Source organism: Cynoglossus semilaevis, chromosome 2, assembly GCF_000523025.1.
Source record: "Cynoglossus semilaevis isolate Cse_v1.0 chromosome 2, Cse_v1.0, whole genome shotgun sequence".
NCBI classification, from domain to species: domain Eukaryota; kingdom Metazoa; phylum Chordata; class Actinopteri; order Pleuronectiformes; family Cynoglossidae; genus Cynoglossus; species Cynoglossus semilaevis.
The window spans coordinates 7,781,470-7,805,233 of record NC_024308.1 but is presented as its reverse complement, the minus strand read 5'-3'; the positions used below and the strand labels follow the sequence as shown (position 1 = coordinate 7,805,233).

At 42.2% G+C, this 23,764-nt stretch overlaps 1 protein-coding gene across 4 annotated transcripts in view; it reads right to left on the bottom strand.

Annotated features, from left to right (window-relative positions):
- The window catches only part of LOC103396276 (discs large homolog 1-like protein), a 64,433-nt gene extending 40,669 nt beyond the window's left edge, over nucleotides 1-23,764 (bottom strand). Inside the window, exons 1-6 of one of the 4 annotated variants that reach the window (XM_008334301.3) lie at nucleotides 23,424-23,764; nucleotides 22,035-22,205; nucleotides 19,742-20,504; nucleotides 19,532-19,628; nucleotides 5,552-5,881; nucleotides 4,260-4,382 (exon numbers count right to left, since the gene is read on the bottom strand). In XM_008334301.3, coding sequence (XP_008332523.1) covers nucleotides 4,260-4,382; nucleotides 5,552-5,881; nucleotides 19,532-19,628; nucleotides 19,742-20,504; nucleotides 22,035-22,205; nucleotides 23,424-23,442 — 1,503 coding nt within the window. In that variant the 5' untranslated portion in view covers nucleotides 23,443-23,764. Of the gene's footprint in view, nucleotides 1-4,259; nucleotides 4,383-5,551; nucleotides 5,882-11,027; nucleotides 11,683-19,531; nucleotides 19,629-19,741; nucleotides 20,505-22,034; nucleotides 22,206-23,423 lie in introns of those variants that run through there. The other 3 variants (XM_025052710.1, XM_017030892.2, XM_017030900.2) reach the window with 3 other exon arrangements.

Sequence of the window (23,764 nt, the reverse complement as noted above, 5' to 3'; positions counted from 1 at the left end):
GTTCGTAGTGTGTTTCGTGCGTGGGTGTGTGTGTGTGTAAAACGCGTTCTTTCTCCCGGCTGCCTACAGACACTGCAGCACCCAGCTCTCCCACACACTTTCACTCATTCTTATGCAAACACACACCACACACACACAAACACACACACACAAACTTACATGAGGGAGAGAAAATAATAATGCAAAGATCCACATGCTTGCTTGGATTAGCTTTAATGTCTGGGGCCAAAGGCAGCAGAAGTCAGTGAGCAGCCAGGCTGGTGGCTGCGTGGTTACAGCACCTGCAGGTTACAGACGCTGTCACTGCCCGGGCAACACAATAAAACTGAATCATTTCCAACAGATTCACGGCCACCTGAGGTGATTTAGCCGCCCTAACCTCCCGGAGGATTAGCCACAGGTGAAGCAGGACCCCTGTCACAGCTTCTGCCTGTGTTTCCTTGGGAACCGTAACTATGGCAACAGCTTCCCGAGTCCTAAAATACACCTGACAGCGGCTGTGCTGATTCCTAAAATCTAAATAGATCTAAGATCTCCTCTGCTCTCTATTAGCATTAGATCAAGGAGGCAGTTGGTTTATATGTGGGTGGCACTTCATCACACCAGCGTCCTGTGCCTGAATCACCATGTTTGCAAGAAGCTTCTGACTACACTGTAAGATGAAGCTGGAGTCTGTTACAGTGCATTAATAAAGTGGTGGAATTTGGTTTGCACTTAAACACAAACGTTCAGCTGTCTGTGTATCTCTAGGTGGTCAGTCGCAATGAATCTAGGGAGATGCACGTTTGCACGATTATTCTTTTTTAGGGTCACACTCCCCATGTGACCCTGAAAAGGAACCATGCCAGCAGTGAACGGTCAAGGGCATTTTCCCCTGGACAGTTTGTCAGTCCATCACTGGGCCACATACAGAGACATACTGACATTTATGGCTTCAGTCAATTCAGAGACTCTATTTAATCTAATACCCATTCTGCATGGCTTTGGATTGTGGGAGGAATCTTCAGTTCTAGGAAAAACCCCAGCTCTCCTTGCTGTAAGGCAGCGGCAACAGCCTCCTTTCCACCATGTGGCACTGGGGCAGATAGGTCCTTGTCTGTGGCTGCCCCCACCCTCAAAGGGTCAGATTAATAACAGCTGTAAACACATATTATAAGCCACAATCCTCAACACTCGCCACACCTTCACAGTGTGAGCCTATATGCATATATTTTTTTTTACATATATAGTTAAAATATTCTCTACATATCGTATATTACATATATTGTTTCATTGTCTTTACGCCTCAATTTTGTTAAACATCTCTGAGTTGGACATAAAGGCGTACATAAAGAATAATTATTATTCAAATATAACTTCAGAAAGTCACACATTCACGACTGCACCTGAACAAAATGTGTTGTGTTAAAGCAGCTCACATAGAAACCAAAGCACTGCTGACTGCAGCAATGTGAGCTCCAACCTACTGCACCGACAATCAGTCACAGAACAACACATCAATCCTGTGGCTGCCAGTGAGAAGCTACCAGCGTCATAGCAACACAATTTACAGCTGGAACCATATTATTAGCATCTGCCGGTTATGCAGCCTTTACAACCACCAAGACAGAAAATACAACCCACAGACACGGCAGCTGAGACGGTGACAGTCATGTGACACACTGGCCGCGCTACAACCTCTCCTTTATCCTTCCCTCTTTTTCACTTTTCCTCCTCCTCCTTCCATCCTTCCTCCTCTCTCCGTCGGCCTCCAGTCAAATGTCAGCCACTGAATGCCAGCCCTATTAATATTTTAGGACCAATTAAATAAAAGCACACATCATGCATGTTTAATGCCGGACTGCTGAGAGAGCCAACTTTGCCCTTTTATCCTCTGCAGGTAGGTGCTAATATAGATAGCTTGCATGCAGATGGTGTATCTGTTTTTCTTTTTTTTCTGGTCCTGGCTGTCAGGCATTCAAGGACTGGCCCACAACCTGCCTAAACTAGTAACACAAGGCGAACACCAATACACAAGTGTAGTATTAACAAATGAATATTTCATTATTTCACTCCTGTGAACTGACATTAAACTGTTGCTGAAGTAATAATAATCAGTTCATGGTAAAACAATAACGTAGACTTTATAAAAATTTCAAAAGAGACATTAATGATGTGCCATCAGATGATCCATGGAATCATAAGAGAATTTTTATTGTGAAAAATAACTTTAAATAATAATACATTTATTTTCTAAATTAGAATTTTAAACCATTTTAGCATATACACAGAACAAGTGTTCTGTAATCCAGTCATTTATCAGTGTTCTAGTCCACTGGGTGGCACACGTGTTGTTATCTACACACGCTGCTGAAAATAATTTTTGTTTCACCAAAGCACCTCAAGCTTAAAATACAACCCTAATGCTGAGCATGTGACTGACTGACTGTGAGTCTCTATAAACTGAATGATACTGTTGAGGATGATAGTTAAACCAAATTTTTCAAAGCGACTCAACACGTTTTAAAAAAAAAACACTTCACAGATCCACAGTGATGCCAAATTCCTTCAACTTTATGGAGTAAAATCTGGAGTTATATTCAGGCATATTTCTCTGGACATTTGTCCATATTATTAATTCTATCATGTTGTGATGTTTCACTTTATTGTCTTTTTTCATCCAAATTGGATTTCAATAGGACATTTTGACAACATGTGATATCAGTTGGACTTAAGGCCAGTGATTAAGACCATTTTGTTGCCAAAACTGACATTTCAAATCACATGAGATTTCACCTTTGTCTCCTTCCGCTGGGCTTTACCATTTAATAACAGTATGGAATTAAATGGTACCAATTGTGGTCAAACATACAGAACATTTTGCCTGGTTGTTAATCAGTGAGATCGTATTTTCTCACCTTTGAGACCAGCACGACCGTCAACAAATCAATAACACCTGTTTTGCGATGTACACGGACATGAAAGAAACACCGGTGTGGCCTCTGATAGTGTAAAAACAGAGTCCCTGCAGATCTATACTGAGGTGTACACCAGTAAGTCCTAATCCTTTTGGCCTCTGCCCAATCCTTCCATTAGATCTCTTACTGATTCTGGTAAAAGCTATTTTAAAGAGCTGAGCTGTCAACCTCCCCAAGAAAACGCTGGAGGTAGAGCTCAATATACCAAAAGCCCTACAGAACAGGGAAAGCTCCTGTTCAAGCCAAACTCAAAAAAAGAAAGAAAAAAAGCTGAGCCTCTGATTTTTGGGGTGTGATTTAGGTTTTACTCTTCGTTACGCAGCAGACACTGTCGTCTGTGCTGTTTATTCGCCAGCAAAGCTTTAGTGTGACTTAGCTGTGCGGAAGCAGAAACTCATTCATTTCTATTAAAGCATTAGCAGGAGGGGGGAAAGATTTATCTGGAAGAAGTGATTTGGCTGGCTGACAAGGTGATTAACAACCAGGAACAAATCTGCCCCCTGTCTCAGTGTCTGTCTGTCTGTAATTCTGCTTTTATCCCAGCTCTTGTCCTTCCATAGACCTCTCTCCATCTATACTTCCTTCCTAATTATCCACATTAGCCTAATGACTAAGAGCCTCAGAACACTGAGTGGACGCTCTACATCTAATTTGTTTGTCTGTAGACAAAATGAATGACTTTTGTGTTTTATTTCCAGATTTGGTTTCTTCGGCTGCTAATAAACGTACGAGCATAAACAACGGACATGTTTTGTGTTTTTGACTTTGTCGGTACAAAGACAGGCGGCTATGATTGTGGTTATTCAGCCCCGAGATTTTCGACCATCCAGCCCCCATTACATTTCGGTCTGACCGCACACACGCCAAACTTTAGCCTCTGCTGCCACCTGCAGTCAAAAATGTGTAACTACGTTATCGACACCAGTCACAAAGTGGCGTCACCACAGAGTGTGTATTCTTTTAGAAGGGCACGGTAAAAAGGTGTTCACGTCTCTATATTTTTCGTTTTTTCCAGTAAAAGCCAAACAACAATAAAAGTGATAAAAAAATATGAAAAGCAAAGTTCAAAGAGAGAACCAAGAACCAAAGATTCAGCACAACATAATTGACACAATACTGGTTCTAACTTTACTGTTTTGCACCAGAAAGTTCTCGATTACTGACTTAATTCAGACAAATGTCGGCATGCTGCAGAATTGTTTTCATACAAAAAAACAACATGCAGTAGTAAAACAAACTCTTTGTTTCTTATTCTGAACAGTTAGCTTCAAAAACGCATGCAGCAGGCAGGGGCACGTTTACCTGATAGTAGGCATGGCTTTCTGGGTAGAGGGTTGAAAATGGTGGAGCGGGAACCTCCTGCTGCCTCTCTCTCTCTGCGTGAGGCCAAGCCTCGTCATCAAAGGGAATCTCGGGAGATTCTACCTACGATGTATAAAATGAGCTCAATATGAAACAACACTCTCAGACTGTGGCACCGAAAATGGGCCACCAATAATCCAGGCAATGGTCAAAATGAGTCGTTTTCACAAGTATTGCGTATTCGCAAAATGCCAGATGTATTGTGTTATATGCTCATACAACTATTGCAGTACAATAGTAAAATACTTTTATAAGTACTGGATGAAATGATGACAGAAAAGGTGCAGTAGTCGTGTTTTTGGGAACGAGATGGAAAAAGAAAAAATGGAAGAAAAAGAAGACGCAGAGGCAGGAACAGGATGTCTGGACCATCTGTCACAGCCCTGAGCCAGGTCCTGCACCTGTGGTCATGCACACACACCCACAGATGCACAAACACATACACACACTTAGATGGACAGAAAGAGTTCCTAAAATAAGCTGGAAACCACAGTTTTCCAGACAGAACGTGCAAACACTTTCACATCACGTCGGAATGTTCTACAGACGTCAGGTGAACGACCGGGAGGAGAGACAATGGCGTTAAATTTTCATCGGTTGGCGACAAAGATACTTTTAGTTGTTGATACTGCGCCACTAGGTGGAGCTAGACACTAGTATTACTGCTGACATACTTCCAAAGTGCCCATTAAATATTATTATTATTCATATTATTCAGGTAGAAACTATGTTTTTGTTTTTCCCAAAGTTATTAGTCGATATTAGTATTCAAAAATAAAATACCTCTGTGGTCGAAGCTTGGACACGATTCTAAATCCAGTCTCTCAATTGTCTGAAAATCCCCCAATAATATTAAATAACCAGCTTCTAAAGATTTAACACTTTTTTATGATTGTGGTCTTGTTTTAAAATATATAAAATATATATAAAATATACATGTAAAGTACTGAAGTGTTGTTCTCCTGTCTTAAACTGTAAACAACAGGGTTCTATAAAGAGCATCAATATAATATAATCACCAGGAACATTAACACAAAGACAATGTAGTGTTAGTCAATGACTGAAGAACATAAAACACACCTGGATCATCAGCAAACAGAAATGTCACTTTGACAAACAGGTCAGGTCATGCGGACGATCAATGTCACGTTTGACTCATCTGTTCAAATGTGTTGTTGATGCAGACGAACACGGAGCTACAGCTAGACCAACACATGTCCAGACTTCTTTACCTGTGCAGGTGTGATGTGTGTGTGAGAGACGTATCCGTGGACGTGTTGTATCTGTGACAGCTGCCGCTCTGCCACCTGGACCAGCTCCGGCCCTCGCAGGTCACCATAGCGACCCAGAGATCCGTCCCTCCCCAGTGAGCGATCCCGCTCTCTCTCCATGGTACCGGTCCTCTCCCCACCCTCTCTCCTCCAGGTGCCATCCTCCCTCCCCAGAGTCCCTCCGTCTCTCAGCTCCTTGGTCACTCCCGTAGGGTGCTGGAGGCAGGCACGGTGGTGGTGGAGTTTTGGGGTACCTGGTGAGACCCCTTCTTCCTCTGTATACCGATACTTCTATCATGTGAGAACAAGGAGGAGCCAAAGGTGGAGAAGGGAGGGTGATCATGGGAAGGAGGACACAGATGTTAAGGACAAGGAGCAGGAGAGGAGAAAACGACAGAAGAAACATTTTAGTTGAAAAGCAGAAGAAGAAAAGATTCAGTAAAGCTGGAAAACAGGTGTGAGTGCAAAGACATCCCTCCAGAGTGTGTGTGTGTGCATGCGTGAGTGTGTACATGTGTGTGTACATGTAGAGGAGCAGGCTTAATGAGGTATTTCTAAGGCGAGTTTGTTTGTGTGTGTGTGTAAACACACAGGGCAGCACAGGTGTACACACAGCATGGTAGTAATTGTTTCCTGAACCCCTTGTATTTCACATGTGAAACAAACAAACACAAACACACTGTATTTCACATGTGAAACAAACAAACAAACACAAACACATGCACAAAGACGTCTACACACTGCTAAGGGTAAAAGAGATGCTGGACTCAATGAGGACAGCTAGCAGGAGACAGCACGGCCTCTAGGAAAAAGTTTTCCGTCCTTGTCTTGATTCATATCATCATGTAATTTCTCCTGCTGCAGTGAGGGGCATCACGTTTATTCTCTTTAAGAACAAAAAGGGAACAACACTTGATGTCCTGTTCTGCCCCACTGAGCAGGGCAGAACAGCTGCGGTGTTAGGGCAGGAGGGACGATCATATTCAGGTTATCTGGTTTTAAAAAAATAACGATGAGAGAATCGTCAACGCTGTTGAAGTTTAAACTGAAGATTTACTTTGCGCTTGTCCTTCATCAAGGGTCACCGTGGTGGTAGTCTGCCAGGGGAACTGGCACAGTTTCTTCCATCCTACCCCAGGTCGTACTAGGCCTCGGAGAAGTGACACTGTGGTTTTCTGATTAAGATTTAAATCATGTCATTGTGTGTTAGCATCTGTTTATGTACCATGACGTTAAAGCTAAAGCTAATTCTTCTTGAGGGTTAAGTTTGAAATTCCTTGCTCTGAAGTGGTGCACAGTCTGTAGACCCAGTACAGATGGGCTTCAGTGCCTGTTAGACCTGGAGCTCCATCTTCTGTAGGTGTGAAATCCCCATATGTTTCTCCTGGATCCATTCCCTGTTATAGATGCTAACAGTAGCACCGTGACAGGTCTGGTAAGATGCCAGTTGGCATCCACTGAGGGGCAGTCCTGTTATGGTCATACATCTTAAAGAATGAATCCTGTTATGTGTGTGTGTCTGTGTGTGTGTGTGTTAAAAGGTGGCTTATTGGAAAGCACCTGTGTCTGACAACCCACTCAGGAAATCCCCTCGTCTTTCTGTATGGAGGTTGACCAGAACTTCTAAATTTACCATATGTTTCAATGTGAATTTGAAAGATTCTTTGTGAGACCTACAGTATTACGGACTTCCAAACTGTCCAGGGTGAAGCCCGCCCTCGCCCTTTGACTGCTGTGATTGGCTCCAGCTCCCCCTCAACAACAGTTAGCAGCTCTCTGCCTCCAAGTGAACCGTTAGATCCAGAGCTTGCATCACGGAGCGTATATTTAAATATTTATTTCCTCGTTATTGCTATTAATGGCAGTGTGCTTTCTGTTTTAAATTAGCAATAATCCAACCAGCAGTCATGGTTAAAGCAAACTGGCAGACAAGTGTGGCCCCCACTGTGGCTGCTGTCACATGACTTGTCCTCACAGGGAATTTTCTGAAGTCTGTGCAAGGAATTTATCAAACGTGGATCATATTTTTTTTAAATCTTTTTTATGTTTGAGACAGATAGCTCTTTTATCTTGTCTGATAGGATCAGATGATCAGATGATCAGATGTGTCACTGCTCTGAATTTCATTTCTGTGCGAGAAATATACGGACTTGGTCAAAATAAAACCACTATCGGTCAACTGTAGCCTGCAGCTGTGAGAAGACGGAGAGTCATCTCCCCTGCAGAGATGAAGACGCTCTCATGCTCAGTCCTGTTGACAAAACACTTGACCTTTTTAATTGCTTTCTCACTGGGAATCCAACAAAAAAAAAAAACCCCGGCTGATCTCTGTAAGTCATGTGCTCGGGATAAAAATCTGTTCCTATAATTAGCTCTTCAGGATTGGATAGAGCACATCCACTTCTGAATGATGGGGAAAAAATGTATAATACTTTAAATTTGAAGGTAGCTCCCCCTGTGCCTCTACATCGATAACTACACACCACACAACCATATTTAAACTTGTTTCCTGGAGGTGAGATTTTGCAGTCACTTAGCTCCAAAAGATGTCATCAGAAATTCTCTCTTTTGGGAGCGTTAAAGAACATCACGTCAGCTGCCTGAAGCAATCAAGACATGACTGCAACCACTGGTGATAGAGCTGTCCTGAATAGAGCCAACAGTCATCTTTGTTCACAACAACCCTCTGCAGTGGCTGTAATTTGAGGACAACAGTGAGTAGAATCCAACAATGCACACGGATTTCCTTACACAGCCAGGAATAAGTCAAATCTGTGAAGAACTGCTATATATGAAATGTCAATTATTCATGTCCATCACTAATGTCTTTTTATATTAATTTTGCTCAATGCTCAATTCTGATTTTTGAATGATTTGATGATTTTGAATGAATCCTGTCATTAACAAAATCTGAAATTGAATACAAATATGTTGTCTTTTGGGCCACTTTATCCTGCAGTGTCTCAAAAATTACCATTAGCTGGACTGTCTGATCTTGTGTTTTTCAGGTGAGAAGACTACCCCACCCCCATGTTTGTGTGTGTTTAACAGTCATGTGAGGCCTTGTAAACGTGCGTGTTTGTGTGTGTGACAGAATAAAGAGCGAGAAGTTAGTTGCGCTTGGTGAGATATGAAAGAGCAGGGATTCCTCTGCCGTGAGGGACTTCTGGCACAAACACACGTGCCTTCGTCACCTTTCCTTTCTTCTCTCTTTTCCCTCTCTGTTATCATGAAGTCAAAAAAGTAGCTGTTGTGGCACGAACATCACCATCAAAAAAGAGTTAATCTTCAAACTGACCTTCAAACAAAACTGGCCCAACAGTCCAATACTTTCCTTAAAGGATCAGCCAGGCATCCAGAGCTACATTAGCATCAATATGTGCTACACTGCAGCAAGCATTTAGGTTACAGCATAAATATTTAAAAAACTGATATAAGATATTCAAAAGACATGTATGAAGCACTTCAAGATTTTTTTTTCTAACTAACTCCTTTAACAACAAAAAAAAAACAGCATTGAAACCACCCACCGCTACCCAATGGATCCAACGGTGAAACCTGTTTTCATCTAGTTTAAAGATCTGGATGTCCTGGAGAAACTGCAGGACATCTAATGGACTTATTGCTGTCAAGGTTAAATGAATGCAGTCCACACTCATGTATTTAAAATGCATTCTTTTCTGCGAGAGCATCTGTCTTCAACTGACCCACGTGTCTCTTCACCTTGTATCTCGTCTCTGAGTTTGACCTCATCAGACTCCAGAGTCTGTGACCCTTAGTGTCAGCTGGACCAATGGCAGTGTCAAGAAGACGAAAAGTCAACTTAGCACATACAGAGATTTATCACTAAAAACTCAACCTGGAAACACTGATCAAGATACGTCATCTGTAAGAACTGTCTCTGTTTCTGTAGCCTCTCAGTCTTCACTGCTCTGGACTTTGTCTCCATTCTGTTCTTTTCAACTGTACAGTCACAACAAGCTATCAAACCCACGCTAAGATTATCTGTGTGCTTACACACGGCTTACGCTTCGAACGGCTAATCCACGTTACACTCCCGCCGCTCATGCACTCGAGTGGATCTTAAATATTTCATATGTTGACTTTCCACTCAACAGAGTCAGAATATCTCAACAGATGACTTTCACCAACTCCAGCCTGGGCTCACTCGCCTGCGTGGTCTGACGTTGTCTAATTAGTAGAACGCTCATAAGAAAGTAGTGCTTATAATGTAATGGTAGTTTGAAAGTAGTACTACATTATATGGACGTAGGGCTCATTTAAGCTAAGTGTAATTATGTGATCTCATAATGCAGAGCTGCCATGTTGATGTTGCCCTTTCAGGATTAACAGGCACCGGAGTGGAGAAAACAAAGACGGAACCTAAAGTCTAAACAGGATGTTGACAACAGAGAAACAATATAAAGTTTGAAGAGGTCAATGAGTGTTCATACAGTGAAATATGTTTGTGTCATATGACTGAGCTCTGTTCACATACTGATTTGTATAAAGGTCAACAGAAGCAATGACAAGGGAGACCATAGAATGTTGAACTGGTGAAGCCAGCTGCAACAGGTAGAAAATTCCCCAGAGAAGTTCCAGATAAAGATGTTTTGGTAAAAAAAAAAAAAAAAAAAAAGGAAAAAACGGAAATAAATATTGAAGCAGTGCTGCTGTTACAACTTGTTGCTCAGCCAGAAGAAAGTACAATGCCTGGTTTGTAAAATCAAATAAAGTCACAAGTCCATCTGTCTATTCAGAGACTCATATTACCTTTCAAACAGTTTCAAACTAAAAAACAGTAGCAAATTTATAACTCTGTGGATCTTCATTTTGAAATGAACCATGGAATCTGTTTCTGTTTGAACCTGAATCTGTTTCCCCAAACCATTCATATACTCATGAATATATATAGTTTTTAAACTCGTAGTATTGTCTTTTTCTACAGACTCAAACAGACAATCTAGGGGTGAAATAATCTTACAACGCCCTCTGCTGGAGCACAGTCAAATGTGAGACAGTTTTGAACTTAAAAAATACTACATCTTTAAGTGAAAATTAGCAGTGAAACACAGATGGGATAAACAGCAACAGGCACTGTTACAGCACTGTTACAGCAGTGTTACTGTTGTAACAGTGCTGTAACAGTGCAAGAAAAACATTTACTAACATTTACTTTAAAGCTGTAACAGTGCAAGAAAAACATTTACGATCATCTACTCTCTCAGTATTGACAAACACACACACACACACACGGCCAGCCGACACACATGCAGCTTAGACTTCACTCTCCCTGTATCTGTCACCTCAGTTTACCTCAACCTGAGAAGCTTAGTCATTACCTCCTTCTTCTGTCCCTCACCTTTTCTTACTCTCCAACTCTCAGACACACACATACACACACACACACTTGCACAAACACACACACACAACCTACCTTGCATCCAAACATCAGAGATACGGTGTTGTGGGTACATGCTACTTTGCAGTGGCACAACATGTGGCTAACGTTGGCTAGCTGGACCCGTGCTGGGGGGGCATCCTAGCCTTCATGTAAACATGTCACGCTCGCACACATCACCACACACACGTACACACACAAGCATGCGTGCCTATCAACCCTGGCTCCATCCTGTCCCACAGTCCAACACCTCTGATGCCACCAACCCTGCCTGCCTCCCTGCCTGCCTGACTCCCCCCCCCCAGTATCCTCAGCTGTGGCAGGCCCAGGCCAGCGTCCTCTCCCTCATGCTCTTCTTTGCCCTCATCTTCATCATCTCTATCTTCATCAAAGTAATCCTCATAACATGGTCAGGACGCAGAGGGAAGCATGGCCTCTGTCCGGCAGTGCACGAGTGTGAGCTCAATATGTTGTGGTCGTTGTTTGTGTTGTTGTGCTGTCAGCATGTGTGGGTCAGCCTGTCAGTGTGTGCATGGATGCATGCATGGAAATGAAAGTGTGTATGTGAGTCAGTATGGCTGTGCTCTGTGTTGTCCTCTTTTGCAGCAGCAGCCCCAGTCCTCTATCTCCTCTCTCTCCCTCTCTCTCTCTCTCATTCTATCTATGTATATGCCTCCCTCCACTGCTGCCTCACTTTCCCTCTCTCTCTCTTTTCCCCTCTCTCTAGCTCTCTTACTATCAGTGTCTCCCTGCTTCTCTCTCTCTCTCTCTCTCTGTTCGCTTCACTGCTTTTCTTGGCCCGCCTCTCTACAGCTAGATCAATGAGAGACTGAAGGAAAGACATTGAGAGAGGAGAGACGTGCACACACTGATGGAGAGTGTGTTAAATAAAAGTGTTATGGATGTAGTTTTTATTTGTCCCATTTCACCTGCTGTAGAAATGCTGTGTCTTGCTAAGTCACAAAAACACACACGCACACACAAACATGCCCTCACTGTTGGGTTTGTGCATTCTGAGCATTCTTCATGTACACGGGCTGCAGTACCTTGGCCTTTTACCCTATCATTAACTGTCACAAATACAGTGTGGGCTTTTCAATCCAAATTACAATCTAGATGAGACAGATAATCTAATCTATGCTGTTAATTCTCTAATTCAAATCTAACAAAAGATGTCTAAAAGAAAGTCTAAAATTAATTCTAAAATCTCTAAATAGCCTTGTATCACTGAGGCAGACTGTGAAAATGTCCCCACAAGGACAAAGTGTCTAAATTAAAAAAAGGTGTCCCCACAGTACAGTAATACCAGAAGTTCACCACACACACACAGACATACCTACACAGTGAGGACATGATGTTCATGATGGTCTTACACACACACACACACACACACACACGGCATGCATGACTGGGTGGATCTGTTCAGTTGACATTTGAACACAGATGTGTTGTTTGGCTGGAAGCAGGATGACAACATCCTGGCACCGAGGCTTTGTGAAGCACAGGTGACCATGAGTGCTGATGATGGAGTGATAGGAACGGAATAAAAAAATCATGAGTGTTGAGACTGCAGCGAGCAGCACTGCACAAACTCATAGTTAAACTCACACTCAAACCACTGCATAATAAACCGTACAGTAACTATTCTTCAATCACAGTGAGTTTTTACAGGATCATTCAACATCATTCACACAGTAACCACCATCCTCTATGTTGTGGCTGCAGGATGGGATGTTGCATCACAGCAACACTGGAGCTTGCTTTAAATATTTCATCCTGTCTACTCAGAATTGTCTTTGTTGACAACCCTCTGGTCTGGGCTATTTTTTTTTTTTTGCATTACGTAACAGAAGTGAGCGGTGCATGCTGAGGAACATCGCCCTAATGTCATGCTCAAGGGTCGCACAGAAACCTGAGGGAAATGATGTTGCCTTGTTGCATTAACGTGGTCATTTAGTGCTTTGGTTTGTATCTGGATAAGAGGTGAGGTTTCAGAAGGACAGATAACCTGTCCCACAGGATAAATTCATCCCATAATTATCAGTATTTCCTCCTTTCTTTTAAGGTGTAAAGAGGGTAAAACCTGCACCACTGCTGAGAATTTTGAGGCAGTGCACTGGGGACAAACTCAGAGCGGAGGATTGAAGGCGAGCACAGAGCAAGACAAACAGGTCAAGCAAAGGATGAGGTTCCCGCTGGTGACAGCTGGACCATCTGGACCATCTGGACCATGACACGGTGCTCTCTCTGTGGTTGTCTCTGTCTTCTCACCTCGACAGGTAAATAAACAACTCAGTATGACAGAAAGAAGAGAGAGAGAGAAAAACAAAAGGTGAGAAATGAAGAAGAGAGAGAGGCAGGTCTAATGGTGCAGAGATGAACCTGCACAGATAGAAAGATGCAGGAGCCTGGTGGTGAAGCTAACGTAGGAGGACAGGTCATATAAATTATGTAAAGACACGAGGCTTATTTTCATCACGTGAAGCAAAACCCTGTCTCAGAGAACATAAACATATTTTAACAGATGTAAATGTAAAGCATGTCGACCAGCAATTAATGCTTACTTGTGTTGTAAAACTTTTACTTTTACTGCACATAAATAATAAATGCCGTCTTTGACGACAGACAGGCATTAGGACGGTAGTTGTTTGGGGCAGGAACTTGTATTTATTATTCACTTTGGACTTCAAGTCATCAAAACAAAAGGTGTGACTAAACCTGGCTCTTAGAAGGAGCCATGTTTATTTTTAGTGTTGACTTTTCGACAGTTTCACTTCATACTGTTTCCACAAAAACTCAACCTTGACTCGTCTGGGAAAAGGAATTAAGAAAGGAAATAATTCATTTTTTCCTCTGGACCCAGTGCTGGTCCTCCATTAATATTCCCTTATGTAATAAGGGAGCTGCACTGACAGCAGCTATACTGTGTGTCCATTTGGTTTGGCAAGAAACAGATGGAGCTCATGCGGATGTACGTGTACCTACACACACACGCACGCACACACACACGAACACACAGCCACAGGCATTTTGGCTCATAAGCCACGGTGTGAGTGTAAACACATAGATGGCCGCGGATGCTGCACAGTCTGTTTTTACCCAGTGCGTTAGTGATAGGTAGAAAAAGCAAAGATATAAATGTTGAAACCAACAACAACAGCACAGTGTAAACAGGGAAAATAATGGAATGGATGAAAAGTAGTAGTGAGTATGAGGGGAGGCAGCATCATGAGCCTAGCAGGCATGCACTACATGTTAACATTAGTAGGTCAGCCAGCACAGAAATAACCCCACTGTATGCGTATGTGTGTGTTTGAGTATGTTTGTGTGTGTGTGATAACCTCATACCCCCCTGACTAGCCAATCGTGGCGGATTATCCTCTCTCCTAACTAACCAATCAAAAAAGGACTCCGCACATCAACATTTCAGACGTGAACCGCCACGTGATCAGAGTTTACCAGCTGTGTGTTCAGCTTCTGTACGAGGGAATATTCCTCAGCTCCATTTTATACAACACTGACACAGACACAGACACAGACACAATTACCTGCAGAAACACAAACTCAATCACTGATAGAAGGGTCGTTTGTCATGCATATTAGAAAAGATAAATATCTGGGGGCATGCCATACTTCCTGAAGTGACAGAGACAGGTCTCGCGCAACATGTTGCTGTGTTTTCCCATTCACACAGCTCCACTATGTGGTTGAACAGTGACACAGCACCACCCACCATCATCATTCACCTGCTTATCCTGTTACAGGTAATGGGGAGATGAACCAGACCCAAATAATAATATTGGGTGAAAGATGAGAGACTATAAATAGGCCGTGGTGGGGCCACCACATGGTGACAAACAACGTGTCATAGTCACATGAACACCTGCAGAGGTTTTCTGAATATTCAAGAAGGAGCTCAATGACCACAGTTTCATGTAAATGCCACAAAATCAACTGATTTGTAAGGGAAATTAAAAAGCACTAGTCAACCAGTGTAGGCTTTTCAGATCTGTCAAAGTTAATTAGTAAAGACTAGTGTTAAATTAATCAGATTGAAAAATTTGAATGCATTTTAATGCATTTCCATCAAAGGAAAGAGTTTTCCTTTCACCAAAGCTTAAAATTCCATCTCAAAGTCCAGCAGTTTTTCTGGAGGCATCCACTGGAGGTCAGGTGGTTGGCCTGCGTTAGACCAGCCTCACAGATGTTGTAAAATAGTTCATGAGGGACTGATTTAATTAAGGAGGAGAATTTTCAAACAACTCTCAATGCAAACTAGAAGCCACTGTCAAGATGCAGAGCATTTACTAAAATTAAGACCAATTTTATTAAGCTAGATTTTGAGTCACATATCTTTTTTGCAATTTTATTAAGCTAGATTTTGAGTCACAAGTTTGCATATCTTTTTTGCATAATTACGATTAATCATGATTAATCGTGATTAATTAACAACTACCTGGTGAATAATCAGACTAAACATTTAAATTGTTTGACAGCCTTAATTATTTGGCTTTCATGAACACAGTAGAATAAGAGTAAAAACAATTATTACCGACATAAAGTACATATGTAACAGCAATATGTTAAAGATAAACCAGGATTTAACTTAGCCTGGATGCTAAATGTCTGAGACAAACGCTCTCCTACAAAACAGAGTGTTTGCTTGTGAGTCAGTGTGTGAATGTGTGTGTGTGTGTAGTGAGAGACTCCACAGAGATTACTCTTCTGCTAAATGGGATTTTCTGCTTCAGCTGAACTCAGACATGACATGGGCTGAACAATAAACAATTAGCCTATTAGCCTAAAGCTCACAACACATTTAGGGAAAACTTCTTGGCAAACACATTACTACTATCTACAGAAAATCAGTACTCAGTGCAGTACACAACTTTTTGCTGCTCTTCTGCAAAAAGACTTGTCTGGATTATCACACAACGTAGACAGTATTTTATAGTTTGATTTGTATAAAAAATAAGCCTGGGTCAGCCCATCTATTACTCCTCTTCTCTGTTATGGGTTTAGTATTTCAGTTAAAAGTTTTGTTCAAAAAAATTGAAAATGCTTTCTTATGCAGATGACACTGTTATTTATTGTATATACCATTCATTCACTGCCAACTATAGCTTTAGCTCCAATTGACTGTTTCATCTCTGAAATTCCAGACCAAAGGACATGATTCAGAACACAGTGTTGACATGAGGTGAAAACCGCAGGCTTACACTAAAGCTTAGGCTACAACTATTTGACACCTGACAGATTAATCTACATGATGGGAATAAATACAGATTGAGAAGATACATTACATTTCTTGAAGAGACACAGTTATGATGGTCCATTTCAGCTTGTAAACCAAAAACATGCAGGACTCTCCGTAAAACCCCAGACTGGGTCCAGATTTTCACAACGGTTGGTAAAACCAATTGAGCTGAAAAGATAGATTTTCACAACGGTTGGTAAAACCAACTGAGCTGAAAAGTTTAACTGTTCATTGAGAGACTCCCGTTACAGACGTTCAACATCTCTGACTTCCCATGAGCTCAAAAGTCCCGTGGATGTCAGAAAATGTCTCTCCTTTTTCCTCTCATGCCTTTGTCGTTAGCGCTGACCTCTAATCAGGGTTACAAAACGATGTCAGCCACAAGCTGGTGATGATGGTTGGCAGACTCTTGACAAAAGCATATCCATACCAAGCCAATGAGACAAGGAAGCTGCAGACTTAGTCTGCCTGTCTCTCTCATTAGTTTCCCTCTCCACTCTTCTTTGTCCAGACCAAAATAGCTCCACCTGTGTAAAGTCTATTAGCAGCCTAAGGTAAGCCTCTTAACGGGAGACTCCTGCTCTCTTAGAGCACGGGAAGTCAGTGACACTAAGTGAGACCAAACTGAGGTTGGATTAACTGTGCATAGATTGACTGAAAAAGCAGAATATTTGTTCCGTCATTCATTTATACCTTACCATTGAATCCTTTTCCTGGAGACAATCCCAGTCAATCACAGTCAACCAGTCCATCACAAGACCATGTATAGGAGAGAAAACCAACCATTCACACCTATGATCTGTTTAAAGTGAAAAACTATGTTTGAACTAGTGACCTTGTTGCTGTAAAGCAGCAGCACTAACCACCTCTTCCACTGTCACCAAATTTTTTTTACTGTAAAAAGATAACATTTTAAATATATATAAATTCAAATTACACCCATTGATAAAGCCATTCTGCTGACACCTGACTGACTGACTGACTGACTGACTGACTGGCTGACTGACTGACTGTTTAATCTCACAGACTGGATCAGCACCAGTCAGTTGTGAGTTGTGAGCTCCATCGACCCACTTGGTTTCATGTGTTGTCAGTCCAAAGGCTGAGCACCAGATTGACATTCCCATTAGAGAAGCTTCACTACAACACAGGCTGTTCCTCTGATATATTAACTTAGATCCCATCCAGCCTCACATTACAGCACGCCATCTGTAAAATATGAAGCCTGTTTTCAACACAGATAATAAACAGCAGGTGCACTGAGTTTGAAGCACTTTTTTAACAAGGTCATAACTGTTTTATTTTATATCTTTGCTACTGGCATTCTATTAAAAAAAAGTGATGACAAACAATGATTAAAAAGCTGCGAGCAGCTCATGACAACAATAATTTGAGCATTAACGCAGACTAATTTCTTTATTTGTAAATCTAACCTCGTCTTGTCTTTTCCATTTCCACGCTCCCCTACAACTAACCCATTCCGGTGTCTCACCTTGGCAGTGAGGATGCAAATGCAGTCCATACTCTCCGGTCTCTCTGGCAAAGTTTCCAGGAAACATCCTCACCCACCAACGGTCCCTCTCCCTCCGCTCAGCTGCTCGCTGCTGATAGGGACATGTTTCTGCTGTCGCTGTGTCTTTGACTCCTGCTTCTGCTCCTTATTCCTGCTCTCTCTGTATTGCTCTCCTCCCTTTTAAATGTCCCCTACACCTGGTCTGTCCTGTCCTGTCCTGTCACCGCAGCAGCTCCTGAGGACCTCTGCACCTGAACAGTGGCCAGCTCAGAACGCTGGCACCTGTCCAGGTGGACATCCACCCACCTGTCCACTCGTCTTCCAGCTGCTGTCTTTATCCTTGTGCACAGAGATATATATATATTTGTGCACTTGCAAAACAAAACAAAATAAAAGGACCAGCATGTTGGAGCATGAACACACTTGAATATATACTGAAATTCCCTGAGATCAGCATCACTGAAATTACTGATTAGTTTCACTGTAGCTAAGAATAGATGCATGTGAAACGTTTAAGTGAGAGGAATGAGGTGAGAACACACAGGCCAACACAGACCCCAGCCTCTCACACTAACCTCCACTAACACTACATATACCTTATATTAATCTTTACTCCAATCTAATCCAAATTCTAATCCAAACTTCAAACGAAATATTGAGCATCAAAACAGCCTCACTCAATGAGGGTCTGCAAAATGTCCCCGCCAGGACAGTGTCCCACAAATAAATAAAATTAAATAAAATTGATTGTTATTGATCCAATATTTGGGAAATCTTTATGTTAACAGCAGAAACGCTGTGAACAGGCTGCCCCCAGCAGGTGCCAAGCATGTGGTTCCTCTGGGAATCGAACTCTCTACTGTCTGCTTCCGAGGCAGGCATGCTAGGCGCTACACTATGGAACTGCCTAACTATGCACAACAGTATTACATTAACACTCCTTTTAGCAAAGCACTAGTTATTATCCTTAGTTCAGTGTTATGTAAGAGGAATACAATTAGAAAGATTCCCATCTTGGAGACTGTCATTGGAAAAGTTGTTGACATGTCTGCTGAATTCTCCTACATCTGTCGTATGCCTGTCTTCATTTGAGCCAATCAGCAGTAATACGATCCACGTTTAAAAGGTGATGGTCTTCAACAGTGTAACGCTGGATCATGAGTACCGCCGTGTTAAAAATTAGAGCAGAGAACCCACAAAACATACACAGAAGGCAGTGAGGGAAAATGCTGTGTGCGCTGATGCCTGGGTCTATAAATAACGTACAACTTCACTGTAAAGCCAAGGCTGTAACAGCAAATCTTGCTGGGACATGAACAACACGCAGGAGATCAAAACCCAGCACGAGTGAAGAGCAAATCTTTACACAATCCGCAACCAAACCACATGCATGATTCATGTCTTGGTGAAGAAAAGCCAAAGGACTTCAACCAGATGATGGTCTGCCTTTGGAGCAAAGAGCAACAAACTACTTCCTGCTCACAGCACAGCAACTTTTCCATGTGACATTTCTATCCATGGCCAAAATGGAAAACACAATCTACAAAACGTCCACAAAACATAACTATAGGACAACATGCATGAACAGCTCTTGTTGGCCCCATAAACTGATGTGGCGGGCCACATTCTGCTCAGGGGCCTTGAGTTTGACATACATGTGCTTTTAAGCTTCAACAAAATCTTTTTTATCCCAGGTCAGAATAATTAGCAAAAAAAAAAAAAACAATCTGCGGTCACGTCATCACAAACACTAAACATCTGATGGCCTACCTTGGTGGGGGTCCTCAGACTTGAGGCTGAGCAGGGACTGGCTGGACCATGACTGGGGCTCAGGGAGGGAGGTTTGATTGGTCCAGGGCTGGTGGGGCTGAAAAAAAAGGTACTGGAGGTGAACTCAGTAAACCTGATCTGAGTTATCCTGAATGATCTGCACCTCATTCATTCTTGTTTTAGTTTTAAAGAATTCAACACAAGACACACCTTAACCGAGACCCTCTAGTCGTAGACCCTGGAGGACTTGTGGGGCTGAGGTTGCTGAAGGTAAATTTCCCCTGGTTCAGGCTGGTGGGACTGGTGCTGGGAGTGACCTTCCCTGACCCCGAGTCTTTGCTGGTGACCAAGGACTTAGAGATGGGGGCAGTATCTGTGCCTCTGTGAGGACCTGGGCTGGTGCTCGGTGGTGAACATGTGGGGCTGAGTTTGCCAAGATTAGATGGAGACAAGAAGCTCTCGATGGTACTGGAGACCAGCGCTGAGACAGTCATCTGCTTGGGGTCTGGAGATGCAGGAAGGTTCTGTGGACCAGCTGAACCTTCAGCCGGAGATAGATGTTTCCTTGTTCCATTCACTGAAACCACAGGTGGTGATTTACTGGAACCAGCTGGACTTCCTTCACCTTTTGCCACAGACTCAGCTGCTCCTGGTTTAAAGTCTCCACATTGGGCAGGAGGAGGAGGAGCACAGTACTTGACTTTGGCCGCTTGGGACTGGTCCGGACTAGACTGGGTTTTTGATGAATGTGGGGGTATTTCAGATGGGATTGGAGGGGCAGGGGACTTGATGGACCTGGGTTTGGAAACTAAAGATGTCCCACTGGACGATGAAGCACTTGGAGGACTGGGAGGAGCATCTTCTTGTTGTGCAGGAAGGTAACAGGACTCTGACAGAGCCCCTGAACCATCAACCTGATCTGAGGAGAGTTTGCTGTCTGCATGGATGGTCAACTCATAATATTCCTGGATATCTGGAAGATCAGACAGGATCAAAAATCAGGCAGGAGGTACGAAAGGAAACATTTAGAAAAACAGAAAATAACTAAATAAGAGTGCAGATAAAACAGGATGGACATAAAACATGTAAAGAGGAAGAAACGCAATTCCCCTCTTCTGAGAGCGCTGGTAAACTAAGGGGAAATTAAGCTTATCCATCAGTGACCTCTAGCGGTAGCATGAAGGAACTTCCTCCATAATAATAAATTAACACGTCATGTTTGAATGGGTAAAACATGACTTTTCTTTAAAGAACAAATGAATAATTGAGTAAAAAGATGGATCTCAAACGGAGTGAAGATAACTGTATTTGTTTTATATAAGATGGTGAGACTGAAGGACATTAAAACAAAAATGTTTTATTTGAGTTTAGTGCAAAACAAATAGCCTCCTTTTCTTTCTTTTTTTTTACACTTATTAGATTATGATGCATCAAACGTTATTTATTTGAGAAAATTCCAAAACAGCAATTCAATAAAAAAAATCTAAAAAAAAATGGCTGCTGTTAGGAAGAGGCTGAACCATGTGACCGAGGCAAATGAATTAATTAACACTGAGAGTGTGGTTTTACGCCAATGTATACCAGGTATTAAATACTAACAGTATGACTCAGAGTAATTCCCCTAACATCCCCTCAACATTACATTGTAAAATGCTGAGTTCTAATCAGTGTGTTGGTCATAAAGATAGTAAAGAGGAAGTGGTAGTTCAACGTGTGTGAGTAAAGAAGGGTTCAGGTGCATGTGTGAAAAAGAACTTCAACATCACAACTCCACTTTGATCCAAAAAACTTGGATATGAACAGGAAGTAAATGACAAGGGCGTGGCACAAAAGCAGGTGGGACCAGAGACTGAGAACCAGTTTGTTGTTGTTCACATACCTCACAAACACACACACACACACACAAGATTTAAACACACATACCAGTTTAAATAGGAGCTGTAAACTGTGGAGGTCTGAATCACGGAGTGAATGCCTACAGTCCACAAACGTCCCTGTGTGAAAGCCAGTGTCACACTTACATCTGTGTCCAACCTACTCAAACAGCGGCCTGTGGGCCACATGTGTCACATGTGGCCCAGTCACAACCTCAGAGTCCAGTGCACGGTCTTTTGAGAAACTGAGAGATTCAGAATTGGCGTGTAATTTCGGCACCAGATCAGACCATGAATGCAACACTCGCCTGAGGTCTAGCAACATGAAAACCACAGTGCATCACTGTGGTGTCTGAATGTGTTCCAAGGAAGGTAGAATTATGAATGGACTGTATGGACTGACAAATACTTGTTTATTTCAGTACTTTTCTCTCCAGCTTTTCACTGTTTCATGTTCTTTTATACATTCATATGGTTCGGTCCAAATTTTGTAGTAACCTGTCAATCAGCTGCCACCAATGTCTGACCCGACTCACTTTTGTGGTTGAAAAATCTGCTTAGACTAAATTCCAAATGAATTAGTCCTAGTTTGTGTCATTTGATGAACACGTACTGGTGTTGGTTCTTACCGAGCAGGGCATTAAAGAGCTGACTCTGGAAGACGTCGATGACTCTGTCCAGAGACTGCTGGAGCTGGTGGTCTTCCTCCACCTCACCCTGTTTGGTCTGGTGCTGGCCGTGACGCCTCTGTTCTAATCTGGTGCGGTACTGCTGAAGAAGTTCCAGGGCTCTCTGGGCGTCTGGATACAGAACAAAACGTTAAATTAGAAAAACAAATCAGCAATTATGGCCTGGTACTGTGAGTGCACGTAGTAGTGCAATGGTACTGTTAAGGAATAACACGGTGGAACTTGAAGATGGGTTAGAGCTCCTGAGTCAACAAAGCTCCTGACCATAAGTCAACGTTGACACAGTTGTCAGTCATCATTCTTCTTTACCACAATAATTTCTGCCATCATCACCATGATCATCATCATCATCATCATCATTACCATCATCTTTTACTCATCCCCTGCTGTAAAATCCTGTTCACAGGAAACTGGAGCCACTCCCTGCTTGATACTGCCTGTCCACAATAATATGGATTAATTTAAATTCATTTCCTGTGAAACAAATATTATTTTCTTAGATTTCAGCTTTTGAAATTAACTGCTGTTTTACCCAATACCTTTGCTTTGTTGACAAAATAGAACTTCTGAAGAAATCATCAATTTGAGTTTGGGATAAACAAAGTTGACCTTCTTTTTAACTGGCCATGATGGAAATAAATGACTGCAAGAATCGTGTATTCTTAACTGTGTTTATGGTTCTCCACTGTATTTATCTGCACAGAATAGCCCTTTAGGTTTATTACCATTGCCGTGTATATACCGTGAACTGTATACTAGTCTTGCAGCTCCATGAACAGCTTTTTTTTAATGAGCAGAAAGTGACAGTCCTATTTGTTGTATTTTAATTGCCATACAACCCATAACAAACCTCACTACAATGTCTTGCGCTTGTTTTTGTTGTTCAGTTCACGTTTTGGAGACATCGAGATTTCACGGCATGAATCACGTGCACCAGAGTTTTGATGCAACACATAATACTTAGGTTGATGTTTAAAGTTCAGTGCAAATCGTCATCACGTAAACAAGTATCCACAAATAATGTCTGCCGAATTTTCCTACACGTCCTGAAGATCCTGAAAATATTATTCAATGATGGTGTGATTGTTTTGCAAGCTACAAAACCTGCAGACAAAGTTAAAATGGATATTTCTGTTAGGAAGTTTTGTGCATTGAGGCGCAACTCGAGCTCTGAGAGTAGTTCACACGAATACCGCAACGTGTAAACGATCTTCGAGTGAAGTTCAAGCTCAAGTGTTGGGGTGTAGTTCTGACACAGCACAAAACAAAAAAATCACTAAAGTGATGAGAAAAACGCGACGAATGTGCAGAAAAGTCGGTTCGTTTTACCTTTCTGTCGCACAGGCATGGTGTCACACACACAGTCGTCCTCCTCCGGGAGCCTTTCAGCGTCAGTGTCGCACCGACACTCGGTCTGTTTTCACAGATGTCAGCGTCAGTCCCGGGACAGTGATCGAACTCCAGGGCAGATCCTTTTCACTCTGACATTTTTTTTATCGGCAGAGTTAAAAAAACAACAACAAAAAAAACAACAAAACAAAACAAAAAAAAAACAGAAGTTGACACAGTCCGCCTGGACTTAGTACCCGGAGCTGGGGTGTGTTGTTGCCTCTGGGAGTGTGTGTGAAAACACTCACTCTCAATTCCTTCACTCGGTCAGACCGGTTCTT